The 25894-nt window shown below is 38.7% G+C and overlaps 1 protein-coding gene across 2 annotated transcripts in view; it reads left to right on the top strand.

The window, feature by feature from the left end:
• The first annotated feature begins 434 nt into the window (after nt 1–434).
• Nucleotides 435–25894, top strand: part of kif13ba (kinesin family member 13Ba) — a 56622-nt gene continuing 31162 nt past the window's right edge. Inside the window, exons 1-2 of one of the 2 annotated variants that reach the window (XM_056267167.1) lie at nt 435–988; nt 7551–7635. In XM_056267167.1, coding sequence (XP_056123142.1) covers nt 919–988; nt 7551–7635 — 155 coding nt within the window. In that variant the 5' untranslated portion in view covers nt 435–918. The remainder of the gene's footprint in view (nt 989–7550; nt 7636–25894) is intronic. The other variant, XM_056267168.1, reaches the window with a different exon arrangement.

The raw sequence follows: 25894 nt of genomic DNA on the forward strand, positions 1-25894 counted from the left end.
GAATGTAGAGCAGCACCATTGTTTTAATGAAGTTGGATCCAGCTTGAAAAGAAACCAAAATTCAACAAAACCGCAACAGATACTTTGGGATCTCCTACCATTTAATCAACAATTTGCGATCAGATTTCGGAAATAACTGCCAGATTAGGATTTTTACGTTTTTTACTGTCGTTGACATTTACATTCAGTCTTTTTCTGTCTTAAACTGGTTTGTTTGCCATTATGTAAAAGTGCTGCATTGACAAATCAGCATTTGGCAGCCTAACATTAGTCTAATAGTCCTGTGTATTGCAAATATTATCTTATTTGTTTAATATTATTGGATAGACACTATAACATTACATATCTGCATGTAGTGCAGTTTACCCAGTTTAAACCACTGTTTAAATAGTTCAGGGATATATTATTTATTTGCTTTTGTTTGTTTTTAAAATGCAACGGTTTTTTTAAACGTCCATGTTAAAGCAAAATGTGGTAACTTAGTTACTGTCACAGCCGGGCATGAATTATTTAAACCCTGCTTACTTATTAGTTGCTTGGTTTCCTGCTGGACAAAAGTCTTGACATTTGCAGTTTGACCCAGTGTGAATGTGACAGGAATCCAGGAGGGAGTTGGCTTTGCTCTCGACTCTGTTTTTGATCCAACTAAAGCTCCAGCTGTCAAGAGATTCCAATAAACTTTTCTCTTACATTATTAAAACGACAATGTTTTTACTGTGCCGTTCAAAACGCAGAAAAGCAACCCATTAAGGACGATGCTGACCATTTTTGGACACGACAAGCTTCAGATATCACGAATTATCCGGGACTCCGGTGACAGGCATATCTAGATGAGTTTTATTTTATGAACTCGAGGCTGTCTGGAAGCTTTTCGGTCGTTTTATAACACGTCTTCTCGTGGATATATCGACATACAACATGGGCGACTCTAATTTGAACAACTCCAATGTGAAGGTGGCGGTTCGGGTCCGGCCCATGAACCGGAGAGGTGAGTTGAATTTCAGCTCTGTCACTTGATATATCACAATTATCTATCTATCTATCTATCTATCTATCTATCTATCTATCTATCTATCTATCTATCTATCTATCTATCTATCTATCTATCTATCTATCTATCTATCTATCTATCTATCTATCTATCTATCTAAATCTATCTCACTATCTATCTCACTAGGTACATTAACATCCAACATCAGGATTTTAGTTTTTTTTTTGCCATTTTAATAAAATTCTTTAATTGTTTAATTTAAATGGGTGACAAGTGTATTTTTAAAAGTGCAAAATATCTATACATGTAATTACATATTAGATGACAATTATAGAATAATTGTTTGAAATTATAACATGCCAAACTGCGAGTTGTCGACTACCAGTGGGGAAGTCTGTAAATATGATAAAACTTTCTGTCTCTCTCCATCCATCTTTTTATCTGAGGACATCCCATTAGTGTCATACATGCTTGGTTTTTTTTTTCTTTTCACTTTTTCTTCTTCAAGATTATTTGCACGATTACTTGCATGCATGTCTCTCACACGAACGGCTGACATTAAAGCAGGTCTTGCCGTGGGAGAACATGTGTCTTGGTAAATCCATCGAAGCGTGAAATATTTGCTACATTGTGGGGATGTGGTCACGTGTCCCACTGGAGCGTAACATTAAGTCACAAGACTCAGGCGCTGATCATCGGCTGACAGCCTGTGTGAGCTTTCCCGAATCATAAATATCCTTTTGAACAATTCCCAGTCTTCGTTTGTAATGTTGGAACTGTTAAAGGGACCCTCAATTCTGTAATATTCCAAATTCAAAGATTTTTCAGACTTTATTTCTGTCATATGACATATAGACATTGTATTTGAAAGACTAAATGACACTTAACTTTCTGTTTTACTTGCACTCTCTCTCTCTTTCTCTCTCTATTTTGGACAAAGGCAGGAAGGGAGTTTGAATGGACTATTTGCCAACGTTGCATAACCGAGCAGGTTCCCATGGCCAAATGAGTTTGGGTCCTTCTAAAATGTTCATATTCAGTCCTAATATGTAAAGAGAACTTCACAAAACCTTTTAGGTGGATAAAGGGATGTGGAGGTTTAACTAGTTAATGTTTTACCATTTCCCCACATTAGTTGAGTCCACCTCACCTTACTGCCTTCTTGCATGGCATGAAGAATGCAATTATAGTTTCATGTTACTAACTGAACCATGCATTGTTAATTGTTTTACTTCCATAAACTAAAGCAAATAATTATGGAAATGTGCTTCAGGGCATTGTCGCTGCTTTTGTTTACTGTAGATGATAAATATTTGCTTGGACTTTGTGTTATTGTGTTCAGGATTTTGTCAGTCTTTCCAGTTCGTGGCTGTTGCCAAAATTACATGTGCTTATCTCTGTTACCTGAGTGACATAATGCAGGAAATTCAGATTTTTGGAATGGCTACTAGATGTGGTAAATCCAGATGGGGATCCTTATTGGACATTGGCCACCAATGGTGGGAGGAAACCAGTTGTTTCCTGCTCTAACAGGAAGTTGTTACAGCTATTGTGGCTTCGGAGTGCATCCTTTCCAAGGATTTCTGAGTCAGCTGCAGATGCTTTCCACTTCCCTGTTGTTGTCAGCAGGAGATTTTGGTTTCAGACATGCTTTGGCCTGCTGTCGTATTGGGTGTGTGTTGCTATTAGGCCATGCCTTGTGTTTGTCATTAGTCTGTGCATCATAAACTTTCAGCTGACTGAACTACAAAACTTTATTTGGTCTCCATTTATTGGACAGAAAGCCTTTTTACCAACAGTCTGCTGCTGAGAAAGTGTTTGAGGGAATGCTGTTGCATGTTCTTCCTGCTGTCCCTCTGGCCAAGCTGAAAGTGAGACCTGAGCCAATCCCAGGGCTCAACATTAAGGGTGACCCGATGGGACATGGCCAGTGTGAGAGAGTTTCTTGCCAGTTAAGCTAATGCTGTGTTTTTACTACATCTTTTGATCATGTTTAATGTGTTTTCTTTTAAACTTTAATGTTTTGAATTCCATCTTCAATATTCATGCTATTTTTTGTCATTCTATTTATTATTATTATTCATTACTTATTTACATATGTAAATATTGTATATTTATTTATTTAAATAATTGTTTGCCAACTATTCAACTTAGTCAATTTTTTCATAAATTAAATCAAATTATTCCAATGTTTCAAATGGAATTATGCGATGCATGCAGCCGCAGGCATAAGTCCATTGACAATATAGCCTAGAATGCCATATTTTCTGGTCTCCTGGTCCGTGTTACAAAATAAGCATGGTGGTCATACATTATCCCACTTAATACATGGCTACTTTATAAATAAACTAATAATTTGACATGAAATATTCAATTTAATTTTAATTATTTTAGCATGTGAAAACTGTGGAGCCTGAGATATGAAACTAGAATGCAGATTCAAAATCAGAATCAGTATTCAAATGAATTGTAATAGTTATTTTTTTGTCTATAATCATATTTTACTTTTTGGGTCTGTACCTGCCATCATACTTTATCTGATTTAAGTACAGTATCCCTCCTGGGATCAATTGACTATCTTACGGTTTACTGTAAATTATACTCCAGAAATATATCATTTGACTTCATAGTTAGTTTGATTTTGTATATTTTGCTGATGAAAATGGGTCATTGTTGATGAGTTTATTGCACTTTCACAGTGAAGTCATTTCAGTTTAGGATAAATCCAGATTTGGAATTGTTTGGTTCAAGCTGAAAAAAAAAAAAAACATTGATAAAATGCCATTAACCCTCTGGGGACCAGAAACGCGCGGGCGCGTTTTGCTCGTTTTTTTTCACATAGCAGAAAAATAGACTTAAAGTACTACCATCATTTCTGTTCATATAGAGTTAAGAAATATGATAAAATAATCTGTTAAATGTATACTTTTTTATGTGCCCACATACAATCGAAATAAAATATTGTGCTTTTGTAAAATAAAGAAAATAAACAGGGTGTGCGTTCTGCCTCTCAGTCACCGTGAACTTTTTTTCTGGAGCACGTCTCTAATCTTCAACACAACTCAGCTAATACTATTCACCCAGCCATAAGCAATATATCTTTTAAATCGTTTGAGTTTGTACTTTTAAATGATCCGATTCAAAACTAAAATTAATATTCTCCGTTTATGTCATCTATATAAAAAGAGAGACGTGTCAGCCCGTCTCATTATCGTTCTCTCAGCTGATTATCCCTGGTAATGTGACACGCCCACAGAGAGCACGCGCTATTCAAACGCAAATATGTGAAGCAACACATTGAGACGCGTTAACGCCCATAAACTCTGAAAACACACATTATTTTTTAGTCAGATTAATCTACTGTCGTCTTGCGCGGCTATATGAGGAACAATCCTGGGACATTTACCACTGGGTTTATTTTCACTGCGAGGATGAACAGATTCAGCTGAGAAGTAAGTGTTTTTTGCAAGTGCTTTGTTCTAATCGCGATATAGAATAACGTAGTGTCTGTAAACGGAAAAATTGCGTACTGTTAAATGTGAATCATGTTTGTGTGTGTGTGTGTGTGTGTGTGTGTGTGTGAATGAATGAATGAATGAATGAATGAACGCACAGATACGCACTGTTACAGACTAAATAACAGACAACATTTCGTTGACTCGTTTTGGATAAAGTTTTTACTCTAAAATAGACATCAAATAAGCTTTTTTTAGGAGTTTCTGCTCATATGTTAAATATATAGTATGTTTTGTCAATAAACTAATCAACTAAGATGTTATAGTGTTTGTTCAAGCTATAATAAAAATAATGAATCCTCAACTTTGAAATATGTATGATCAAACTAAGACATTTATGGAGAAAGACAATTTTCTTTTCAAGATGTTTCCAACTCTAACTTTGAACTTTGAACTGAAATAAAACCATATGGTGAAGGGTGTGTGATAGAAGTGTCCAGACTTATGCACCCTCTATTTTCCTTATATAAATCCAAACAATCTAAAAGCCATTCTTTTTTAAATCTCCTCATTCTTTGTGCAAGGCTCCTGTAATGATATGGCCTGATAGCACCTAATAGGGCCATTATGGGGAGGGTCTTTGTCTTTCTCAGGTGTGAAATTCCACATATATTAATGAGAGACCACGCCTCCTGCATAAAGCTTTCTCAAACAAAACACGTCATTAAAAATGTAAAAGACTTTATTGACTTATCTGAATGAGTAGTCAGGATGATTCTCACATAGTTTTGGAGCAAATATTCTAGGCTATGTGATACAATTTTCAAAAGTCTTGTGAAGAAATAATCAATATGTGTTTTGTGGTCTTATTTCAGCAACTTTCATTTTTATTTTTTTCAATAACTACGCATAAACATTATTCTATTAAAAATACAAACATGTACATACATGTTGCTCAGATCTCATGGTAGCCAAGTTTGTGCTATATAGAGTGAATTTACACCTTTGCCATTAACATGTTTATAAATAACTGAAAAAAGCACAAATGTCAGTGCATGTCAAAACATCCCAAGGGCCCCAAAAACACTCTGGTCCCCAGAGGGTTAATAAGATTCCTCTATGGCATCTAGCATGTGTAGTATCATAGCTTCAGTTTCACAGATTTTTGCTAATGTAGTTAACAGCCTGTCAAGGGAGATTATAATTTGATTGTCCTTAAATGGCATTAATATCTGAGGCAATATCAGGCCATGCTTAAAAATATTCTTGTTTGCCGTAACCCGACCGACCCTGTAAAATTTGGACCGACCCAATTATTTATTTTTTTCCCCTTTTAGTCCGACCGACTTGCCGGTTGTAAACTTGCATTAAGACCGACCGATTTTTTTTTTACTCTTCAAACAACTAATACAAATGCAATAAAATAATATACATTTATTATAGTAAGTATTGTGAATATAAATTGCGTAGGCTACGTTCTTTCTTTTAAATAAAAACCCGTGGCGTCATCTATTATGATTATGTTTACACCATTGGTTTACGCATGTCACACTATGGCCTGTGCGTTCGCTTCGTTTCATTCACTGTCAATGGTTCGCGCTCGGTGATGATGGCTGCGGCGCGGCTGCTTGTGAAATACGTCTGTATGAGCCTACATTTAGTCGCTCATTATTCGAAATTCTTAATGGTCAAATAGGGAATCGATGTTAACGGCCTTTTCTCGGAGCCCGTCCAGCTCGTCATGACATGCCCACCGCGAACGCGCGTCACACAGCAACTGCAGGCTCTGACAAACAAACACACATAAGTGTGGGAAGCCAAACACACCGAAAGGGGGACGAAACGGCGCGGTGTGTTACAGAGTTCGCGCTGCGCTGACTTGTAATCTGCGTGGCTCAATGGACCGAGACGCGCGAGCGCGACAGACTCGACAGCGCAGGAGAAGTGTTTGCTTGCGCCAGCCAATGGTCAGAGCGGCGCGAATTAATCTCACCAGCGCCGCGCTGACCAATAAAACAGCACATCCCATACATGTACTAAATTGCACAAAAGAAAATCGACCATTCCATAATATGTCAGGACTACTTAATCGGCCTATAGTTTCCTACAATGCGCCTAGCTATTTGACCACACTGATTTCCGTTAATAATAGCAGATGTTTATGGGTCAAATCTCTCACTCTCTCCCTGCAACTTTTTGTTACCCTCCTTTCCTGCCCCTAGACCAGAAAGGGGGCTTGTAACAGTATGGGTCAAATGTAAACGAATGGTGCCAAACGCGCTGTTTTATTGGTCGGCGCGGCGCTGGTGAGATTAGTCATTTTAATTTATTTGTTTCCCTCTGAAAATCCACTTTCATTGAAATCTAGTGGCTCCTTTTTTTCTTTTGATTCTGCCTATTTTTTTCCAAATGAATGCAGCTGGAATTAATGCAATAAATATGTTTTTTTTTTTTACAAAGATTTCAAATTGTTTGTGGTCTATAACCTGTATCAGAATGAGGTTCGCAATGGTGCGCCCGAAGGCATGGGGGTTGAAGACCCAGTCAGTGACGTCACGATATGCAAATTTGTTTAAATTCATACCGACCTAATCACCATGACCAAAATTATCCTTTTTTTTTTTACATTGAATCTTGAAAAAAATATATATAGACCTACCTACCGACCCTTTTTTTTTTTTTTTTTTTTGCTGTTACTGCAAACCAAAATATTTTTAAGGATGGCCTCAGGGTCTGTAAAACTTGTATGCCCTGAGCTCTTTCCATAGCTGTGAGAATAGTGATGGGTGATATCAGGAAAACTCTCTGTATCAGAATGCTGGTCTGAATTCAGTCCTCAGGGTTGAAATCAATAGCAGGAGATTCACAGCTTTTGTTCTGGATAATCAGGATGGCTGGGAACTCAATAGGTCATAAGATTGTCTTATTAGTCTCATCTAAGGGCAGAGATAGGACAAACGTGTTTAGAGCGACAGTGGCTTTGGATCCGTTAATGTTCCAACAACCTGAATCTTTTGAGATGATAAAGCACAACAGCCACTTAAATATTTGTTTGTTTCATAGTTGTGGTTCGTAAACTGCCTGTGTTTTTTTTATCCCAACAGAAAAGGATCTGAACACAAAATGTGTTGTGGAAATGGAGGGGAATCAAACATTTCTGTACCCGGCAAACCTGGGAAAAGATTCCAGGTAAGTTGAATTTGAAAGTCTGACATGCACTACTACAGTTATATAGCCTATTCCGCACTCAAGCGCACATAAAGCTTGCCGCAAAAGTAACGAAAAAAGTTCTGAATCAGTGTCAGCTGCAAAGAAGTTGACAACGCTGACTCGCTATTCCCTCAGTCTAGTGGACACGCCTTTAGAGAAAAATGCACCTTTCGTATGGATTACATTATCAGAGAGTATTTGCTTTCGATTCTTATGTCGGTGAGGCAAGTAGCATACTGAGTTTTGGTTCATTTTTGTGACACACTCCATTTTACAAAAGCACAAATACAAGTGTACACAAATAAAAGTAGACCCTTTACAGTTTCTTATCTGTATGACCAAAAACACTTGGATATGCAAAAGTTAAAGCGAGTGACCATGTAAAGTGGTTACTACTTGCATGTTTTAAATAAGCCATATTTGAGGTCGATGAATGATAGGTGAACGTTTGGATTTCCTGCATGACATTACAAGGGCCAGCTGTTAACGGTCTGCCACCACAACTGTGGACTTCTCCGCTTCCTGTGGATTTTTTTTTCTGTGACTGACCAAGTTAAAATGTTTAATTTGAACGTTTCTAACTATTAGGGGGCAGCCCTTGATCATGATGGTAATAATAATAATAAATGTTTCTTGATCACCAGATTAGCATATTAGAATGTTTCTGGAGGATCATGTGACACTGAAGACTGGAGTAATGATGCTGGAATTTTAAAATAGAAAACAGTTATTTTAAAGGTTCCTAATTTTGTTTTGGAGGTCTCCTACAATAGATTTTCATGCATCCAAGGTCAAAAAACACTTTTGACCTTTATTACCAGATTCAGTAACATCAACCCCTCCTTTCTGTTAGGAGAACCCCTTTCTGCTCTGATTGGTCCAGTGATCTGTTGTGATTGGTCTACCGCTTACAGTGCGTGTCAAAAATGAAACGCCTATTACCATATCTGAATTTCATCTCCAGAGATATCCTCAGTGCTTAGTGATATGAACAGATGAAACGTGGAATCACAGCTCTTAAAACAGTGTCTTCTTGACATGTCAACAACACAAACCAAACTCTTCCTGTCTCAGTTACAACTACAGTGTTTGAGGGTAGAAAAGTTCAAATATGTTGTTTGTGGGCAGCCATTAAAAACTGTAGGCTGGCATTATGCAAATTTGTTGTATTGTTAGATAGTATGCAACAGGAAGTGAGACTGGAATTACTGAGGACTCGTTTCGGCAGTTCAGAATTAATTATTTCTTTTAGGAGACAATAACTTTATTTGTCGTGCACTTTGATCTTTAAAACTTTGCAGACCTTTTGCATTCATAAACCGCTATATTACATAAGCATAATAGGGGCACTTTAAATTGTTATATTTCTGTAATACATTATTACTGCTTTTACTGTATTTTTGATCAAAGAAATACAGCCTTGGTGAATCTCACTCGGACTCGGACCGCAGCAAGCTTGCCCAGTGTGAAAACACCCTAAGAGACTTCTTTCAAACACATTTAGAAATCTTGCTGACTGCAATCTAGTAGATTTTCTGACATTGTAGCTGTGTTCGGAATAGCATAAGAATTTGAGCATTTGAGTAATTAAACAACTATGTGATATGATAAAAATATAGCATATACTGTTTAAAAGGTTATGAATGCATAATTGTTTAGATTATTTTAATTGGATATTACATATTTGGGACCCTTCATAAGATAGCTGAGAGCATGGTCTTTGAGATCAGATCGCATGTATTCTTGTTGGTTTTCGGTCGGTCGGCTCGTACGATGGGGGCTGAGGGAGAACAGGAATGTGGACGTGCGGTTCTCTTTAACGCAGCCTGCTGTTCGCTCCGTCCTGCCGTGTGTCGGGGCATAACTCTCCTCCATCTGACTTCCTCTCTTTTTCTCTGCCCTCCGTTGTCATGGAAACGCAGAAGGAGGGTTAACCCTAGGGCATCCATAGCTGAGGAGCTCTTGTGTCTGGAAAAAGGGGAAAATGCAAGCTAGCTTTAGCATCTGTCAGCCATAAACATTTCCTCTGACTTTTATGGCGGGTACACAAGAGAGCACAATTATTTTTTTTGCTGCTTTTCTCTTGTCGTGAAGTGCAAACAAAGACAGAGGTTGAACAGGTTTTAAACTTGGAAGTGAATGGTCGAGCCGCCTGCTGCCTTCGAACAACAGACAGTTTAATTGCAGCGCTGAGTTCATGTGTCGTGCCGCGCTGAATCGTCGGCCCTGATAATGGCCCCTGCGATGCAGATGCCTCAAATGGCAAGGTTCACATGACCAAAATAGCTTTACTTATGCAGATTATTGCTGGCATTTCATATTAATTATGATCTGTCAGGCACTACAACACATTCCAGACAATCTTTTGATGATGGCTACACATGGCGTGTTTATATGTCAGTGTATACTCCTCTTTCAATCCTTTGTGTGGTCGTACCGCTCTCAGCATGTCCGATGGCATCACATACTCGGGATGAATGAATCTTAGTGCCTGTCCATTTGCTTTAATGAAATGACATTTGAAAGGTTTTATGTTTGCAAGCAGCTCCTAGGGTTGTTTTGGATGGAATGAACATGAGCAATGACCAGAAGCTTTATGGCTGACAAATCAATGCATGACTATCTTTAAAATTATGATAGAAAAAAATCTCTTTCAGGTACTGTAATATTTATAAAGACAAAAGACCAATAATTGCTTGTCACTCCCTACTATTTTAGTATTATTAAGAGTATTTTACAGCTGTGCCCTTTTTTTATCTCTATTATCACAGATTATGTTCTTTTGTTAAGGAGTTGCTGGCACATCAAGACTATGACCATCCCATCTGAACTGCAGACAGGGCGTGTTTTGGGCTTGCAGGAAAGCAGTGAGACATACACTAGTCAGAATGAGTTCAGGTGTGTTGAGGATAGGGCTGGGCTGTATGGCAAGAAATTAGGGATGCACGATATAGGATTTTGGCCGATATTCGATATGCCGATATTTTCAGACTAATTTTGCCCGATACCGATATATTTGTGTGTTTTTTTTAAGTGCAAAAAAAGCTTATTAAAGCTTCTATTAAAGTTCTCAGTCAAGAGCAGTGAGTGATTTCCTCTTTGTGTTTTGTTGTTTTATTAACATTAACGAGATAGTTCTCCCCAAAATTTAAATTGTCATCATTTACTCTCTCAAGTTTCTTTCTTCTGTTGAAATTATAAAAGTTATTTGGAAGAATGTGGCTAACCAAACAGTTGCTGTACTTCAGTGACTTCCATAGTATATTTAAGCACAAGAAAGAAATGAATACAGGTTTGGAACAACATTAGAGTGAGTAAATAATGACAGAATTTGTATTTCTGGGTGCAGTATCTCTTTAAGGACAAGCGGCAGCATATTATACTGTCTCTTTAAGAACTGCACGCGACGCGTCTAATATACACGCATTTGACAAGCAGATTTTCTCTGTTTGCTTTCACTTTAGACATAACCAACTTTGTTTATGTAAACCGTGTGTGTATTTGACAGTATCAGCGCAATAAGACTCGAAAGATTAGTCCAGTATGCAGACTCTGTGACAGGCTTTTAGTTCCTGTGAGCGTCGGGTGTAACGCGCTCAGAAAAGCGGATGTTAGAACAGCGCATCAGCACGTGAATGATATGTTTACCTAGCAAGACTTTGACGCACATGCAAATAATGAACTTTTGTGAATTGCGGTGTCCCGTGACCGTGAGTGTAACTCTACCTCTGCGTTTACATGTGATGTGATGTGAATGTACGTCGCGTTGTACAGTATGTTGAGATGAAGGCGTCAGAATTGAACTGATAGAATGCACGATATATGATTTTTCTTCAAAAGCAGATCGTGGAGACATTTTAATCGTCCACGATCAAAAACCGTGAGACGCACGGCACACCCCTAGTTGGAAGTTTAAGTTGCTGGCGCTCATGCTTCGTTCGCGTCACGTGCGCATAGGAAACATGCCACCCTATCGGCAAGGCTCATCGGCAGAAATATTCATATCGGCCGATGATGGTCATTTTAAGCTTTTATCGGCCGATACCGATGTTGTCCCGATATCATCGTGCATCCCTACAAGAAATATGATCACAATATTTTTTCCCATACTGATCGATATTAAGGCCCGTTCACACCAAGGACTATTACGATAAAGATATATTTCACAATAGTTTCTCAATATTAAAGAATAGCAGAGTTTCAACCAGTTCACACGCTCACACGCCACACCGTGTATTTCTCACGCTGAAAAGGCAATGCCAACCAAGTTGTCCTGCAAGCTTTATATAACGTTGTATACGAGGCACAGGCACACAAAGTGAAGTTTCCTGCCGCCAGCACGTATCTCTCGGCCAGATTGCGTTCGTTAGGCAACATAGACGCGCGCGAACATCTTAAAACTCTAATATGTCCATTTGTTCACAATGTCCCACCACACAATAAATCATTATACCATTTCGACACATTCAAAATGCAAAAAGATTTGTTTTTCCAAACTGTTTGGAGCAATTTGTTATAATTTTTGTAATTTTTGTATATTTGTAATTTTGAAATATAACATTAAAGAGTAGGCTATATTTGATGTGATGAATTGCTTTGTCATTTATCAGATTTACCAATTGTTATAATTTCAATTTGTGCTGGTTAATTATGAACAATGGGTAAAATTGGGGGGCAGGGATGGGTGGGGGCGGGGCTCCATTGGGGCTCCTCCCCTAACCGCATGTGATCTCACTCCAAGCTTTTAATAAAACTTGAGAACCCTGGCTATATAACGATATAGAGAAACTATATCGTTGGGATCACTTTTGTAACAATTTTTTTTTTCCAGTTGTTGAACGATAAAACATTGACAGCCAATCAGAATCCATTCTAATTTAAGGGCTCGCACATTTAAAATGGCAGACGACGTTGCGGAGAAGTTAATCGCCGGGGTCCAGAAAAATCCACCACTGTTTGACAAGTCAAGCCTCGTTCAAGAAAATGGATATGGAAAACAATCGTTCATACCCCTGAATAAACGGTGAGAAGTATTACGTCAGATATCCAGCGCTCGTTTCGACAGCGTTGTCTTGCTTCCTTTGAAGTTGCGGTCAAAAAGACTAGGTGTAGTTTTTATTCTACTGTATGGACTACGTCAGCTAAATGTTAAATTATTAGATTGATTACACTAGCTTCACTCAAAACATAGCATGACATCTGCTGGGCCGTGTAAATGCAACAAGAACAGCAAAAATATGTCCAATGACAGCGCGCAAGCTTAGAATAAACAGCCCGTTAATTGTTCATTGGTGTGGACGCAAATATAGTTATCGCTATAGTTATCGTTCTTGGTGTGAACGGCCCTTTAGGCTTGCTGCGATAGTTTGTGTTACACGGTGTTCAGCCGCACAAGAGTGAGGCGAGGTGACTGACAAGACGATGGCAGAAGATTTGCTTTCAAAGCGAAATGTTAAAGCACCTATTTGGTTATATTTTGGATTTATAGGGAACCTGCAAACATTGAGGCAATCTGTAATCTTTGCCTGATGAAGGTGGCAGCATCTGGAGGTAATACTTCTAATTTACACACACCTTCAAGCACACCACAAGAATGAGGCTGCCGTGCTATATTCGATTTGTTAATAAAAGTTCTATGTTTTAAGTTTGTCATTGTACTGTTTTGTTGTTTTTCATTGAGAATAATAATGAACCCACCATTCATGCAATTGCCACTAATTTGAAAGCGAAAGTAAACACGCACGGGCATTCATAAGTGATTTAAAAACGAGGTGGAAAAGGGGGATACAAATTCAGGGTGATACCGGTATTACTGGTGTTGTCACACGTCGATTAACCGGTAGGAAAGTTTCTTCACCGTCACATCCCTTATTGATATATAATTTGATAATCCTGCCAGTTTGAATAGTATCCCGACAATGACTTTAGAATCTAGTTTAATAACAAAAACTTTTAACTATACAAACATGCTTTTTCTGCCTTAAAACAATAGAAGTTAGGTTAAAGGGTTAGTTCACCCAAAAATGAAAATTCTGTCAGTATTTACTCACCCTCATGTTGTTCCAACCCCATAAGACCTTCGTTCATCTTCGGAACACGAATTAAGATATTTTTGATGAAATCTGAGAGCTGGATCACTCCTCCATACTAGTCCATAGGCTTCTTCAGGGATTGAACTTGCCGGCCTCAAAGTTATTAAAGACATCGTTAAAATAGTCCAAGTGACTACAGTGGCTCAATCTTAAGTTTATCAAGCGACGAGAATACTTTTTGTGCGCAAAAACAAACAAAAATAACGACTTTATTTCAACTATTCATTTCCTTCTCTTTGGGCCTCTAGTCAGTTACCGTAGTGTGATTCCGTAGAGCTACGTCACACGTAGGCTCACTATTGGCCGACGCTGGTCATGTGCGTGATGCGTGTGACGTACAACAACAGAAGCTTACGCTATTAAACTAGTGAACTGACTCGAGGCCCACAGAGAAGGAAATGAATAGTTGAAATAAAGTCGTTATTTTTGGGGGGTTTTGCGCACAAAAAGTATTCTTGTCGCTTGATAAACTTAAGATTGAGCCACTGTAGTCACTTGGACTATTTTAACGATGTCTTTAATAACTTTTCGAGGCCGGCAAGTTCAATCCCTGATGAAGCCTATGGACTAGTATGAAGGAGTGATCCAGCTCTCAGATTTCATCAAAAATATCTTAATTCGTGTTCCGAAGATGAACGAAGGTCTTACGGGGTTGGAACAACATGAGGGTGAGTAATTACTGACAGAATTTTCATTTTTGGGTGAACTAACCCTTTAAGTACCCATCTCACTTATTTGAAGAGGGACAACCTGTACAAAAATGTTCACTATTAGATCAAATAAAGTTAAAAAATATTAACTAAACCAGTCATTGTGCTATACAGATTGACACATGGGACTGGATTTTCGTACTCGCAGTGTTGTCACTGGGTTGGCACCTTTTCAGGTTTGTTGCCAGTCCTTGGTTGGAACTGACCATTGACATATTTTGCAGACCTTCTGGGCGGTTCACACAGAATGCGTTTTTGGATTCCACTATTCCATTGTTTTTCTTTGTAAACGTGCACTAGACGGACGCACTGTTTAAGGGCTGGTTCAAACAGAAGGCGTTTTTGTGGTTAAGCGAAATGAAGGTCAGTGGAACAAAAAAAAAAAGACAAGCTCTTGACGTGTTTTTTTTTTAAAGTTCAAGGCAAGGCAAGTTTATTTATATAGCACATTTCATACACAATGGTAATTCAAAGTGCTTTACATAGAAGAAATTAAAATAATCAAAAGAAATGAGAATAATTAAAACAGTTTAGAATAAAAAAAAATTAAATACAGCATAAACAGTCGGATGAACAGTGGCACAGTACTCATTTAGTAAATGCACAGCTAAACAGATGGGTTTTGAGTCTGGATTTGAATGTGACTACTCTAGGAGCACATCTGATCTCTTCTGGAAGCTGGTTCCAGCTGCGGCTGGCATAGTAGCTAAATGCGGACTCTCCTTGCTTTGAGTAAGCCATTGGTATTTCTAGCTGATGTGATCATAATGATCTGAGTGATCTGTTGGGTTTATATTCAGTGAGCATATCTGCTATATATTGAGGTCCTAGCCCATTGAGTGATTTATATACCAGTAATAATACTTTCAAATCAATCCTAAATGTAACTGGGAGCCAGTGTAAAGACCTGAGGACTGGTGTGATATGTTCATATTTTCTGGTCCTGCTCAGAATCCTGGCAGCAGCGTTCTGTATGAGCTGCAACTGTCTTAAGGTCTTTTTTGGAAGGCCAGTGAGGAGTCCATTACAATAATCCACCCTGCTGGTGATGAACAACCTTTAACTTGAGCGCGGCCTTTTTAGAACGCACGAGATGCTATAAAAGACGCAAGCGCAACAGTTGCTGCGCTTCGTTGCTTTTAAGCAACCCAAACCATTTCCATACAATGCTATTTTTTTTCCAACAGTTTCCTCAGCTTTGGGGGGTAATGCAGGTTTTTGGTTTTGCCTTCGTTTTCCTTGTTGGCTACCTGCAGACCGACTGGTTGTTGCAGGGTTTATTTCTGCAGTCTGATAGACTGGTAGGGTAATCTATATAGAGTAAAAATGTCCAGAGCTCATCATCGTTATTAGAGATGCACCGATTACAATTTTCTTTTCCGATTTTTCAGAGTTCGATTCCGATTTCATTTTTTCTAACCACTTTACAGCACACACAAATATTTATTTTCTCTCTTTTCTTTAGTAGAACATTTAACATTTTGCATAGAACATTTTTGAACAGTAATCACTATAAAATAGCCCTATATAAATTAATACTCCTGGTGTGGGAAATTCACAGGTTTGTTATGGAAGAACCATTTCCTTCTTTTCACATCCAATATCCAACTAAAACAATGTGTTCATTTCAAAAAGAAAATTCATTTTCTTTTCTGACATATACTCCAGTTCTTGTTAAAACACACCAGACATGCAAATTCTGTGCATTTTGGGTACTTTTGTGTGAAATCATATTTATTTTGTCCATCAAAAGTGTGCTTTCACTTTAATTGAGCGTGAGCAGTGCAGTAAAAATAGACTCTGCGCCGAAACCCGCGCTTCACCGCTGCTCCTGCTCCCGGTGTGAATGCACTCATTGATTAAGTTGCACGGCGGAAATAATACGCGCTGCTCACGTTTGCGGTGTGAAACGTCCGTAATTCACGAGGTTTCCTACATGTGCGTTCTGTGTGCACGTGTGATGCTGATGTTGCGCGATGTTAATCATGCGCCGCCCGAGTGCATTTGACCGGCATAAAATCGGCATATATGTCAGACTGACCGGCCGATCATGGCCGATCACGTGAAAATTGGCCAATTCCGGTCACCAGCCGATCAATCGGTGCATCTCTAATCGTTATCAACATACATTTTGTTGTGATATTTTATATCGCCCAGCCCTGGTTAAGGACACTGTTTCTAAGAGGAAACGGCAAGCGCTTGTCACATTTTTGTGTCATATATTTGTGTAGAAACATCTTAACCATATTAAGTGGGATGGGCGGGCAACTTCGGTCCTGGGCCCTCTGCTCTGTTCTTGCAGAGTTCAGCTCCCTCCAACCATGATAAAACTCTCTTGCCTGTAGCTTTCTAGTAATCCTGAAGACCTTGATAATCTTGTCTAGGTGTAGGGCTGGGCGATATGGCCTAAAAAATATCCCAGATTTTTTTTACAAAATCCGATTTACGATTTAAATAGATTTTTTTCCCCCCTACTTAAAATCAATCTGCAGATGGCAAAGAAATTGTTCACAACAAGTTAACTTTATTTTGTTTTGATTTTCCCTTCTGGGATTTGATTTGGATTTCCGCCTTGGGGTTAAAGTGCAATCAGAAACAACAAGCCAAAAAGGCAAGATGGCAGGCCCTGCCTTTGTAAACAGTGAATATAACATAACATACCATAACATAACATAACATAAAATGGGTGGATTGGGATTGGGGGGATGTAAAAAACAAAACAAAAAAAACTTGCATCACAATAAGTGTATTGTGATTGTCAAAACATTTGGTAACTAAACAGAATTTTATAACATAAGTTTAGTGACAACACATTACATAGTACAATGACTGGTATGCTACTGTTTTCATCATTGCTTGACACAAATTTCACAATTTCAATTAAAATCTTGTGATTTGATTCTGATCTTGATTCCTTTGGATAAATATTAGGTACAGTAGATACATTTAATGTGTTATGTTAATTGTTCTCCAAAAACAAATCTCACCTAATGCTGTAAACATACAGAGCCCTGTCAGCTGGTATTATTATTAAGGTTAAAAATAACATCCATCTCAAATTAAATTAGTTTTTTATAATAACAACGTTATAATGTTTTAATGATATAGGTAAAAATATAATAATTATGTAATATAGTTAGCAAAATACTCCTCTCTATAGCATTTTTTTTAAGTCCAACTAATGTGCTATGGGTCATTAAATGGCTTTCCTAAATGGAACGTTACGTGACATGTTGTTCTCCAGCTGTTTTATGGACCCCTTTCCGCGGTTGAAAAACACTGATCGATCGATTTTATTACGTTTCGGTAAGTTGAACTGTATCTTTCAAATTACCTATTGATCAATCGTGTTTATTTACTATTAAAGGTGCTCTAAGCGACGTCACGCGTTTTTTAGGCGAAAACATTTTTTGTCACATACAGCAAACATCTCCTCACTATCCGCTAGCTGCCTGTCCCCTGAACACACTGTAAAGAAACGCGGTCTCTGCAGACACCCCAGGCTCCACAAACAGCAACAAAAGCAAACTGCGGCGACCCGCTGCCCGAAACATAACAAACTGTTCCAGCCAATGACCGACAAGAAGGGTTTGGGGGTGTGGTTTGGGGGGTTAGTGTGCGGATGAGGAGGAGGGAGGGTCTAGCTAGCCTCCGTTTTGTTTGACAATAGTTCGAACGTCAACAAGAAGTGACGTCACCCAGGATCGCTTAGAGAACCTTTAACTAGTAGTAAATGATCGGTTCATGTGCCGCTTGAACTGAGATCTGTCAGCGATCTGTCACGTCACATTTACAAGCGCCAAAACGTTGTTTATTGTTTGAATTTCGTAATTAAATTGACAGAATCTGAGAGCTGAGAATTTGTTTCATATCAATAGTAACCTTCTCTGTCTTGTCTGTCGGTGTCAGTGTCCTCTTTGCTATGCGATTTTTCTCTGCGTGAGAAAATGGATGTGTGGCGTGAGAGGGTGTAAAAAGTGACAATTGCGCGAGTCTCACTGTGAATTCGTGAGAGTTGGCAGCCCTGCAGATTCAGTTTGTAAATGTTTTTGGCGGGTGTGCTTGTGCTGCCGCGGTTTTGTATATTTGCCATGTTGTTTGTGTATCTCTATGGCAAACGCTTAGCCCGTTCAGAACTACGGGAGCCCAGAGGGGAGCGTCGGCGGATGTTAAAGAGAAAACCGATTTTCATTCAAACAAGTCGACGTAAACTACACATTCGAGTTAATCGATAAAATCCATTTATCGCCCAGCCCCATCTAGGTGTGTTTGATTAAACACTGCAGGACAGTGACCCTCCAGGACCGAAGTTGCCCATCCCTGGTCTAAATCATAAATGCCATCAATGCTATTTTAACATTTGACGGAACGTTTCTGTTTTTTAATGCACAAGTTGAATAGGCATCTGTATGCGATAAGAGCCTCCTAAAACAGCATCTTTAATACCACAGAACCACCCACCAACCAGCAGCGTCGGCATCGTAATTTTACAATAACTAGTGCCTACACTAGGGCTGGGTATTGACACAAATTTCACAATTCGATTTGATTTCGATTCACAAGCTTGCAATTCGATTTCGATTCAATATTGATTATTTTGGATATCAGGTACAATACATGGCAAATTTTCTCAAGGAAAACAAATCTCTTAACTAATGCTGTAAACTATGGGAGTCAGTTGTAGCCTACTAGGCTTCATTAGCCTACTATAATATTGAAGGTAAAAATTAACTGATTTGTAGCTATACAAACACTTAAATTACACTTTTATTTATTTTTATAATAATAAAGTTATATGAAATATAAACATTTAAATGGTGGCTGTCATAAAAACTTTAGAGCCAGATTTATTCAAAAATGCATTAAATATCAAAGAACATTAAAAATTATAATGAATATGTAATATGGTGCATATATTTAGCAAAACGCTCCTCTTTAGAGTTAATTTTTCTAGCTGACTAACGAGTTTATGGTCACATATGGTTTTTCTGAGGTAAATGTGACGTTACATGACATTGTTTACAAGTTGTTTTACTGACGTCTTTCCACGGTTGAAACACTGATTGAGCGATTCCATGTGACATGATACGGATTTTGATAAGTTGTACTTATCTTTTAACACACTTTCAGACGTTCATTCATGTTTATTTCGCACTGTAACTGGTATTATTAAGGCAGAAGAGGAGATCATGTGCGCTCCGCGCTGCTGCTTCTCTTGAGCTGAGCTGAGCCAGAGCGATCTCACGCCACAGCGCCAAAACGGTATTTATGTTTTTGAATTTCGTAAGAAAATGGACGTAATTTGAGACTTTATTTAGTATCAATAGTAACAAAGCACGAAGATTATTGCGATTTATTGGATGGGATGCGCGCTACAATGTTCCATTCATTCATCAAATGAAAACAGGATGACTAATCGATTCTTGAGATTTAAGAATCGATATCGGTTCGTAAAAATGAGAAACGATTAATATCGAGAAATCGATATTTATTTTTTACCCAGCCCTACTACTTACCAACCTCTGCATTTCAGCGAATAATTGACTGGATATAGCATCACATGTTCATGAGCACCGCTGTTGAGTTTAATTGTGCCCCTTGTACTTTTCATTACACTTTTCTTGTTTTAATTACCAGGACATTCATTCACAGTTGTGCAGCTTCAGCTGAGTTAAAATCATCTCCGTGTCATGTGTAAAACATGGCTTGGAGTGCATTGTGTTGCTTTCGGCCTGCTCAAGTGCATTAGGTTCATCCATGAGGCCACGTCTGTCGATGCGCAGCGCACACATTTATTAAGAACAATCTAGTGGATAATAATTTAGGTCAAAAGTACAGAGCATCATCTTTCCTAGTCACGGGCTGCGTATTTGCAAGCAATTGAAGCGGAAGCACATTTTTTTAAATGACTCGATCTCAGACCTTGAGAGCTGAAGGGCAGTTCATGTGTTTCTGGGTGCAAATTCAGGTTGTCTTTCTGACTAGCCTGTCATGCGAACGCCGGCCATGAGGTGTTAGACTGTGTTTGGCACAACCCTCGGTCTCTGGCATACTCGCACTGACAGCTGTCACCGCAGCGTACGTCACTCTCCCATGAGAAGGCTGCAGTGGACCATAATCGAGGTTCATTCCTTCCTCCCCCTTGTTCTCAGACTTGAGCCCCTTCAAGAATGCAGACAAAGACATGGGGATTTACAGTCCTGGCCTTGCGTCGACACTTTACTTCGGAGTGGTCGATACACTCTTGAAGGAGAGATTTAAACGGTTCTCCGTAGGAAATGCTTCCCTGAAGAATTCGGGCCTATTAGGAATATTAAGATAGTCTGATGAGGCAATGAGTGAATCCATTAAATTGCGCGAAATGGAATCGCAAGCATGTTTCTGGAAGGCACCCTGAGTTTGCATGAAAGCCTGATTGAATGCGGCGGAATTAAATGTGTGTTTGATACCATTTGAAGACAGATCGAGGCCAGTGGCTTGTTTGTTAGTCTGCAAATCTACCACCACTTCTTAGACTGTATATGGAGGGTTTTCCCTCCAGTGGTTTCAATGTGGTTTTTATTTTCTGCCTGTGGTGCTTTGGTCTCGGTTTCATTTGTATACTATTATAGCACCAAGGCAGAGTGGTGATTTCCTCATTGTTTGCAGCGCCAATGGAGTGATGCAGAGAGTGGGGGAAGGGAGGACACTGTTGACACAGTCTTTCATTGCAGTCTCCTCCCCTATAGAAAGTTCCTTGGATAATAAAAGTGCAACTATAAAAAAAGTAGTAACCATTTGTGGTGAATTTGCTGTTATTATGTGGTGTTATGTGTTGCAAACAAAGTAAATTTTTTAACCACTGTATATTTTGTAAGGGTGGAAAACATTTAATTATTCACTTATATTCATTTGACATTATTTCATGCTTTCAACGAGAACAGATTTACTAAACTTAAATGCAGTAACTGTGGGTTTTCTTTATAGATTTTTCAACAAGATCATGATTATTGCATTGATTTTAAAGTGCTTTTTATCTGGCAATTATGTTGTTCCCAGAAGACCACACTGCTAGTTTAGTTCCCACCTACGTCAGTACGTAGCAAGATTGCTGATAAAATTAACTTCTGTGAATCAGTTCTTTTAACTGTCACTTTCAGTGATCTGGTTCAAAGTGATTACCATTGTGTATGAAATGTCCTATATAAATAAACTTGCCTTGCCTAAGTGATTCGTTCACTTGATGTTCATGGGAAGTCTGTGGGCCTGTTTACACCTGGTAATAAGATGTGTTTTGGTCGATTGGATCACAAGTGGATGATGCTAAATACAGGTGTTAACGGAAAATGTTTTTAAACTTATCCACTTTCGGCCAATTCCAGAGGTAGTCAAAAACACATTAGACTGGATTGCTTATTCATAGCTTAGCTAAACAATCATGTGGTCGAATGTGTTCGAAAAGCCACAAAAGACGCCTACTCTCCGCCTACTGAGCCAATGCGGAAACATTATGGAAAGTGCGCTAGCCAGATGGGATTTAAACTTTGTTGGCTGGATCCAAGTTTAGTTTGAAGACAAAAAACGTACCAAGCACAAGGTTCTCTCACCCTTCCTGATTTCTAACAAGCACTCACAGCGTTCGACGTGGTCTTGGGGCTATCAGAGCAGAAACGAAAGCTGCTGCTCACTGTATGTTTTTCCGTCGTCTCCGGTCATGAATTTGTAAATTAGGCCTATGCGAGCTTATTTTGTCCATTAGATCGAAACATCTGAAAAACACGTTTACCCGCTTATAGACCCTCCTCTCGAAGAAATCAGGACAGAAGTGGTTGAAAGTGGACAAAACAGACGGATTAAAAATACCAGGTGTAAACGAGGATGTTTCTTCCTCGTCTACCTGTGATCCGATTTACCAAAATGCATCTTAATACCAGGTAGGGCTGTGCGATATGACGATATATATCGGATGGACGATATAAAAAGCCTATCGTTTCATATTATGCCATATCGTTTATATCGTGGTGTCGCAAAAAAACATTGTTTACGGCAAAAATTTGGATGACTGCAATCTTTCACGCCACATGGGGATGCAGGCAGAAACGTGAATAACAGCATGAATGAAGGGGTGACAGAACCGGGTGTTTCCGAGCAGGAGAAGAACCAGCCAGAACAAACCGAGGAGCTCGTTCCTAAACGAGGGGCTAGATGGTTTGGTTAACTTTCTATTTGTTGTATTGACCATTTTAGGGTGGTTTGGATAAATAAACGCCAGTCTCAAATAGAGGCCTGGTCTGTTTTTTAGTTTCGGTTTGTATTTAATCTTCTAAAACCCGTCAGATCGTCTGTTTAAACCAGTTCTGTGGTGCAGATTGCGCGCATCTGGGCGGAGTTGTTAGCGCAAGCAGAGTTAGCGGAGGCCGGAGAGAGAAGGAGATCGTTTTACAGGGTATAGCCTTCATTCTTTCTTGTTGATGTGTTTCGGGCAACAAGTTCATATAGGCTCGATGGATATTACCAGTAATGTATTGTTCAGCCCATGGCTGTCACATCGTTTCGTTTTTTTTTAATTCTGCCAATAATCTAAAAGCTATGGTTATATTAAATGTACAATTATCGTTATGTATATACTGACTTCACCCTGTGCTGCAACATACATTTAGTTGTACATTCATTTACAGAAATCAGCTGGTTGAATTCAAATTGATGCTGTTATCGGATTTTCAGGTGATATTCCCAATTCATTCAGTTAACGGACGCTCTGAGGTAAAGTGTTCAGACTGCAGACTAAGCAACGATTGTATTTAATTGTACAGTACTATCATAACATAGTACAGACATGATCTTAATTCCATAATGTCCTTAAACATAACAATTTGCTGGCCATAAACTGACAGCGCGCGTCCGGTGTGCGATACCTCGAGTTGCTATAGACACGGCGCGCGCGCTTCTCGTCCGGTGAGCGACCCCCTTTAGACATAATAAAGTAGCCTAGGCTAATTCTTAGATTAACGGATTTGTTAAACACATTTATAAATAAAACGTTATCTTCGTTATCTCTAGGCCTACACTAAATTAAAGGCCTGTCTCATAGACGCCTGCCTCAAATACAAGCCGGTGCAGTTCGGCGATTTGGGAAAATAAAAGCCCGGGCTATTATTTGATGTTTTACAGTATATCGTGATATATATCGTTATCGGGATATGAGATGACTTCTATCGTGATATGAGATTTTGGTCATATCGCCCAGCCCTAATACCAGGTGTAAACAGGGCCTGTGTGTGTTATTTTTACATGCTTTAAAATGTTTGTAATTACTCCAATCTTTAGTGTCACATGATCCTTCAGAAATCATTCTGATATGCTGATTTGCTGCTTAAGTAACACTTATTATTATTATCAGTTAAAAACCAACGTGCTGTTTAATATTTTTGTGGAAACTTTTTTTTACAGAATTCTTTTAATCGAAAGCTAAAGAACAGAATTTGTTTGAAACGGATTTTTATCTAATAATGTGAAAGGTTTTAACTTTATTTAATGCATCCTTGCTGTAGGCTTGCCGCGATAGACGGTGTTGACGGTGTTACCGGTTTTAAGCCCCATCACCGGTGACATCACTTTCCCACCGTGACACCGCGATGTCTTGACTTTTTTAAAGTATTCGTTTTTGCTAAAATATTTATTTGAATTAATTAAAAATAATAATTATCAATTATTTAGTTCAGAAGAGAGCATACATTATAATTAAAAACTGAACTGCGCAGTGTGTGCCAAGAGCCAGTCACGTCACAGATCAGCAAGCATCAGGATTCCATTTAGCACGTGTGGAGATGAGAACGAGTCAAATTACAGAAAAGCAAGATAATGGCGGAATGTGTAATTTTTTTATTTTATTTATTTATCCTTTATTTTACCAGGTGATGTCCCGTTGAGATATTCAAATCTCTTTTACAAGGGAGCCCTGGGTCTAGGCCTGTTTTATTTTCTTATTCGTTAATAAACGTTTTATGGTTCTTATTTGTTTGGGCCCACAGTTTGACGATTTTCAGCCTATGCATGGGGTTATTTTTATTAGTTCGTTATGCTAATAAAAGTTCTGTCTATAAATAAAAGTTTTATTATCAGCGAGCCGAGTTGTTGTTTTTTGTCCATTCAAGCAATTGACGCTGAATTGCCAATTGACGCTTATTTCGAAAGTGAAAGTATAACGCGCACGCATTTAAAAGCTATTTAACCCCCCCGCCCCACCCCCCACGGTGACACTGGGATTACCGATTAACCGGTGGGAAATTTTCCTCACCGCGGCAACCCTACCTTGCTGTAGAAAAATATGTTTTTCTGTTAAAAAATCATACTGACATACTGACTAAAAATATTAATTATGATTAAGTAGGTTATTGTTCTTTTTAGTATTCAACAGTAAACATTTTTCTGTACTTGTTGCTTTAAACATTCTGTGTTTCTATTCAGATATAATGTCGTTAATGCTCGTCCAGCTCTAACTGCAAGACTTGTTGTGGTTTGGGGGAAGGGTCTCATGCAAGCTCAGAGTCTGTGCTGCACGCTGCCAAACCGTCACTCTCTAAATGAATGTTTTTGTGTGTGCGATTGCTAAAGAAAGTAAGAGTTTGTGTCTTCCCCAGAAGCTGGGACTCTGCTCAGTCAGTGCTGCCTCATATCAGGAAGCCTCTGACTCAGTGAGACAAAAACAATTTCATAAAGAAACGTACAGGATTACTCGCGAGGCTACTCGATGACATCATGAGAGAACTCTTGTGATTAACAGCACCACAACGCTGATCCCAGTTCTAGCTTGGGTATCTCTCTGTGATTGGTCTCACCTGTCACTAAGGCATTTTTGGGTAATAACAACCACATGCCTCTGTCTCCTGTAGGGAAAGCAGGCACAGGCGTAGAGACGGAGCATATGCATTTTTCATTTGTACAGTTGGCTCAGGGACAATTCCAATCGGTGCAAATGTACTGGACAGCCGTGTTAGGAAAACACAGAGTGATGCATTGTGGGTTTAGTTGAGCACTGTTTGGAAACCAGACTGGGAACTTGGGAGCAGCTGCCAGCTTTCCTGAGGTTGTCATTGGGTTGTCATGGCCGCCGTCATCGGACAATCAAAAACATGAATCTAACTTTGCTCTTTTATCAAAGCTGCGATTTGATTTTCTCCAGTTTATACCTAAACATCTAATCTGTGTGGTTTTTATTATTTTATTTTTGATTTTTATTTTATTTAAAAAAAATCACTTTTATAAAAAATTTTCTATTATATCAGATTATATTCTGCAATCAGAGTAGTATTTTTCTAGCAAGATTTAATACCAATTTTATACCTAAACACCCAATCTGTGTTCTAAAATATTATTGTTTTTAAATTGATGTTCTTTGATTTATTAATTTGATTGGGTTTTAAATGTAAACTTGTGGCTCAGTGGTTCATGTGGGTT

The sequence above is a fragment of the Rhinichthys klamathensis genome, unplaced genomic scaffold (assembly GCF_029890125.1).
Source record: "Rhinichthys klamathensis goyatoka isolate OS25496 unplaced genomic scaffold, OSU_Roscu_1.1 h1tg000256l_1, whole genome shotgun sequence".
In the NCBI taxonomy this organism is placed as follows: domain Eukaryota; kingdom Metazoa; phylum Chordata; class Actinopteri; order Cypriniformes; family Leuciscidae; genus Rhinichthys; species Rhinichthys klamathensis.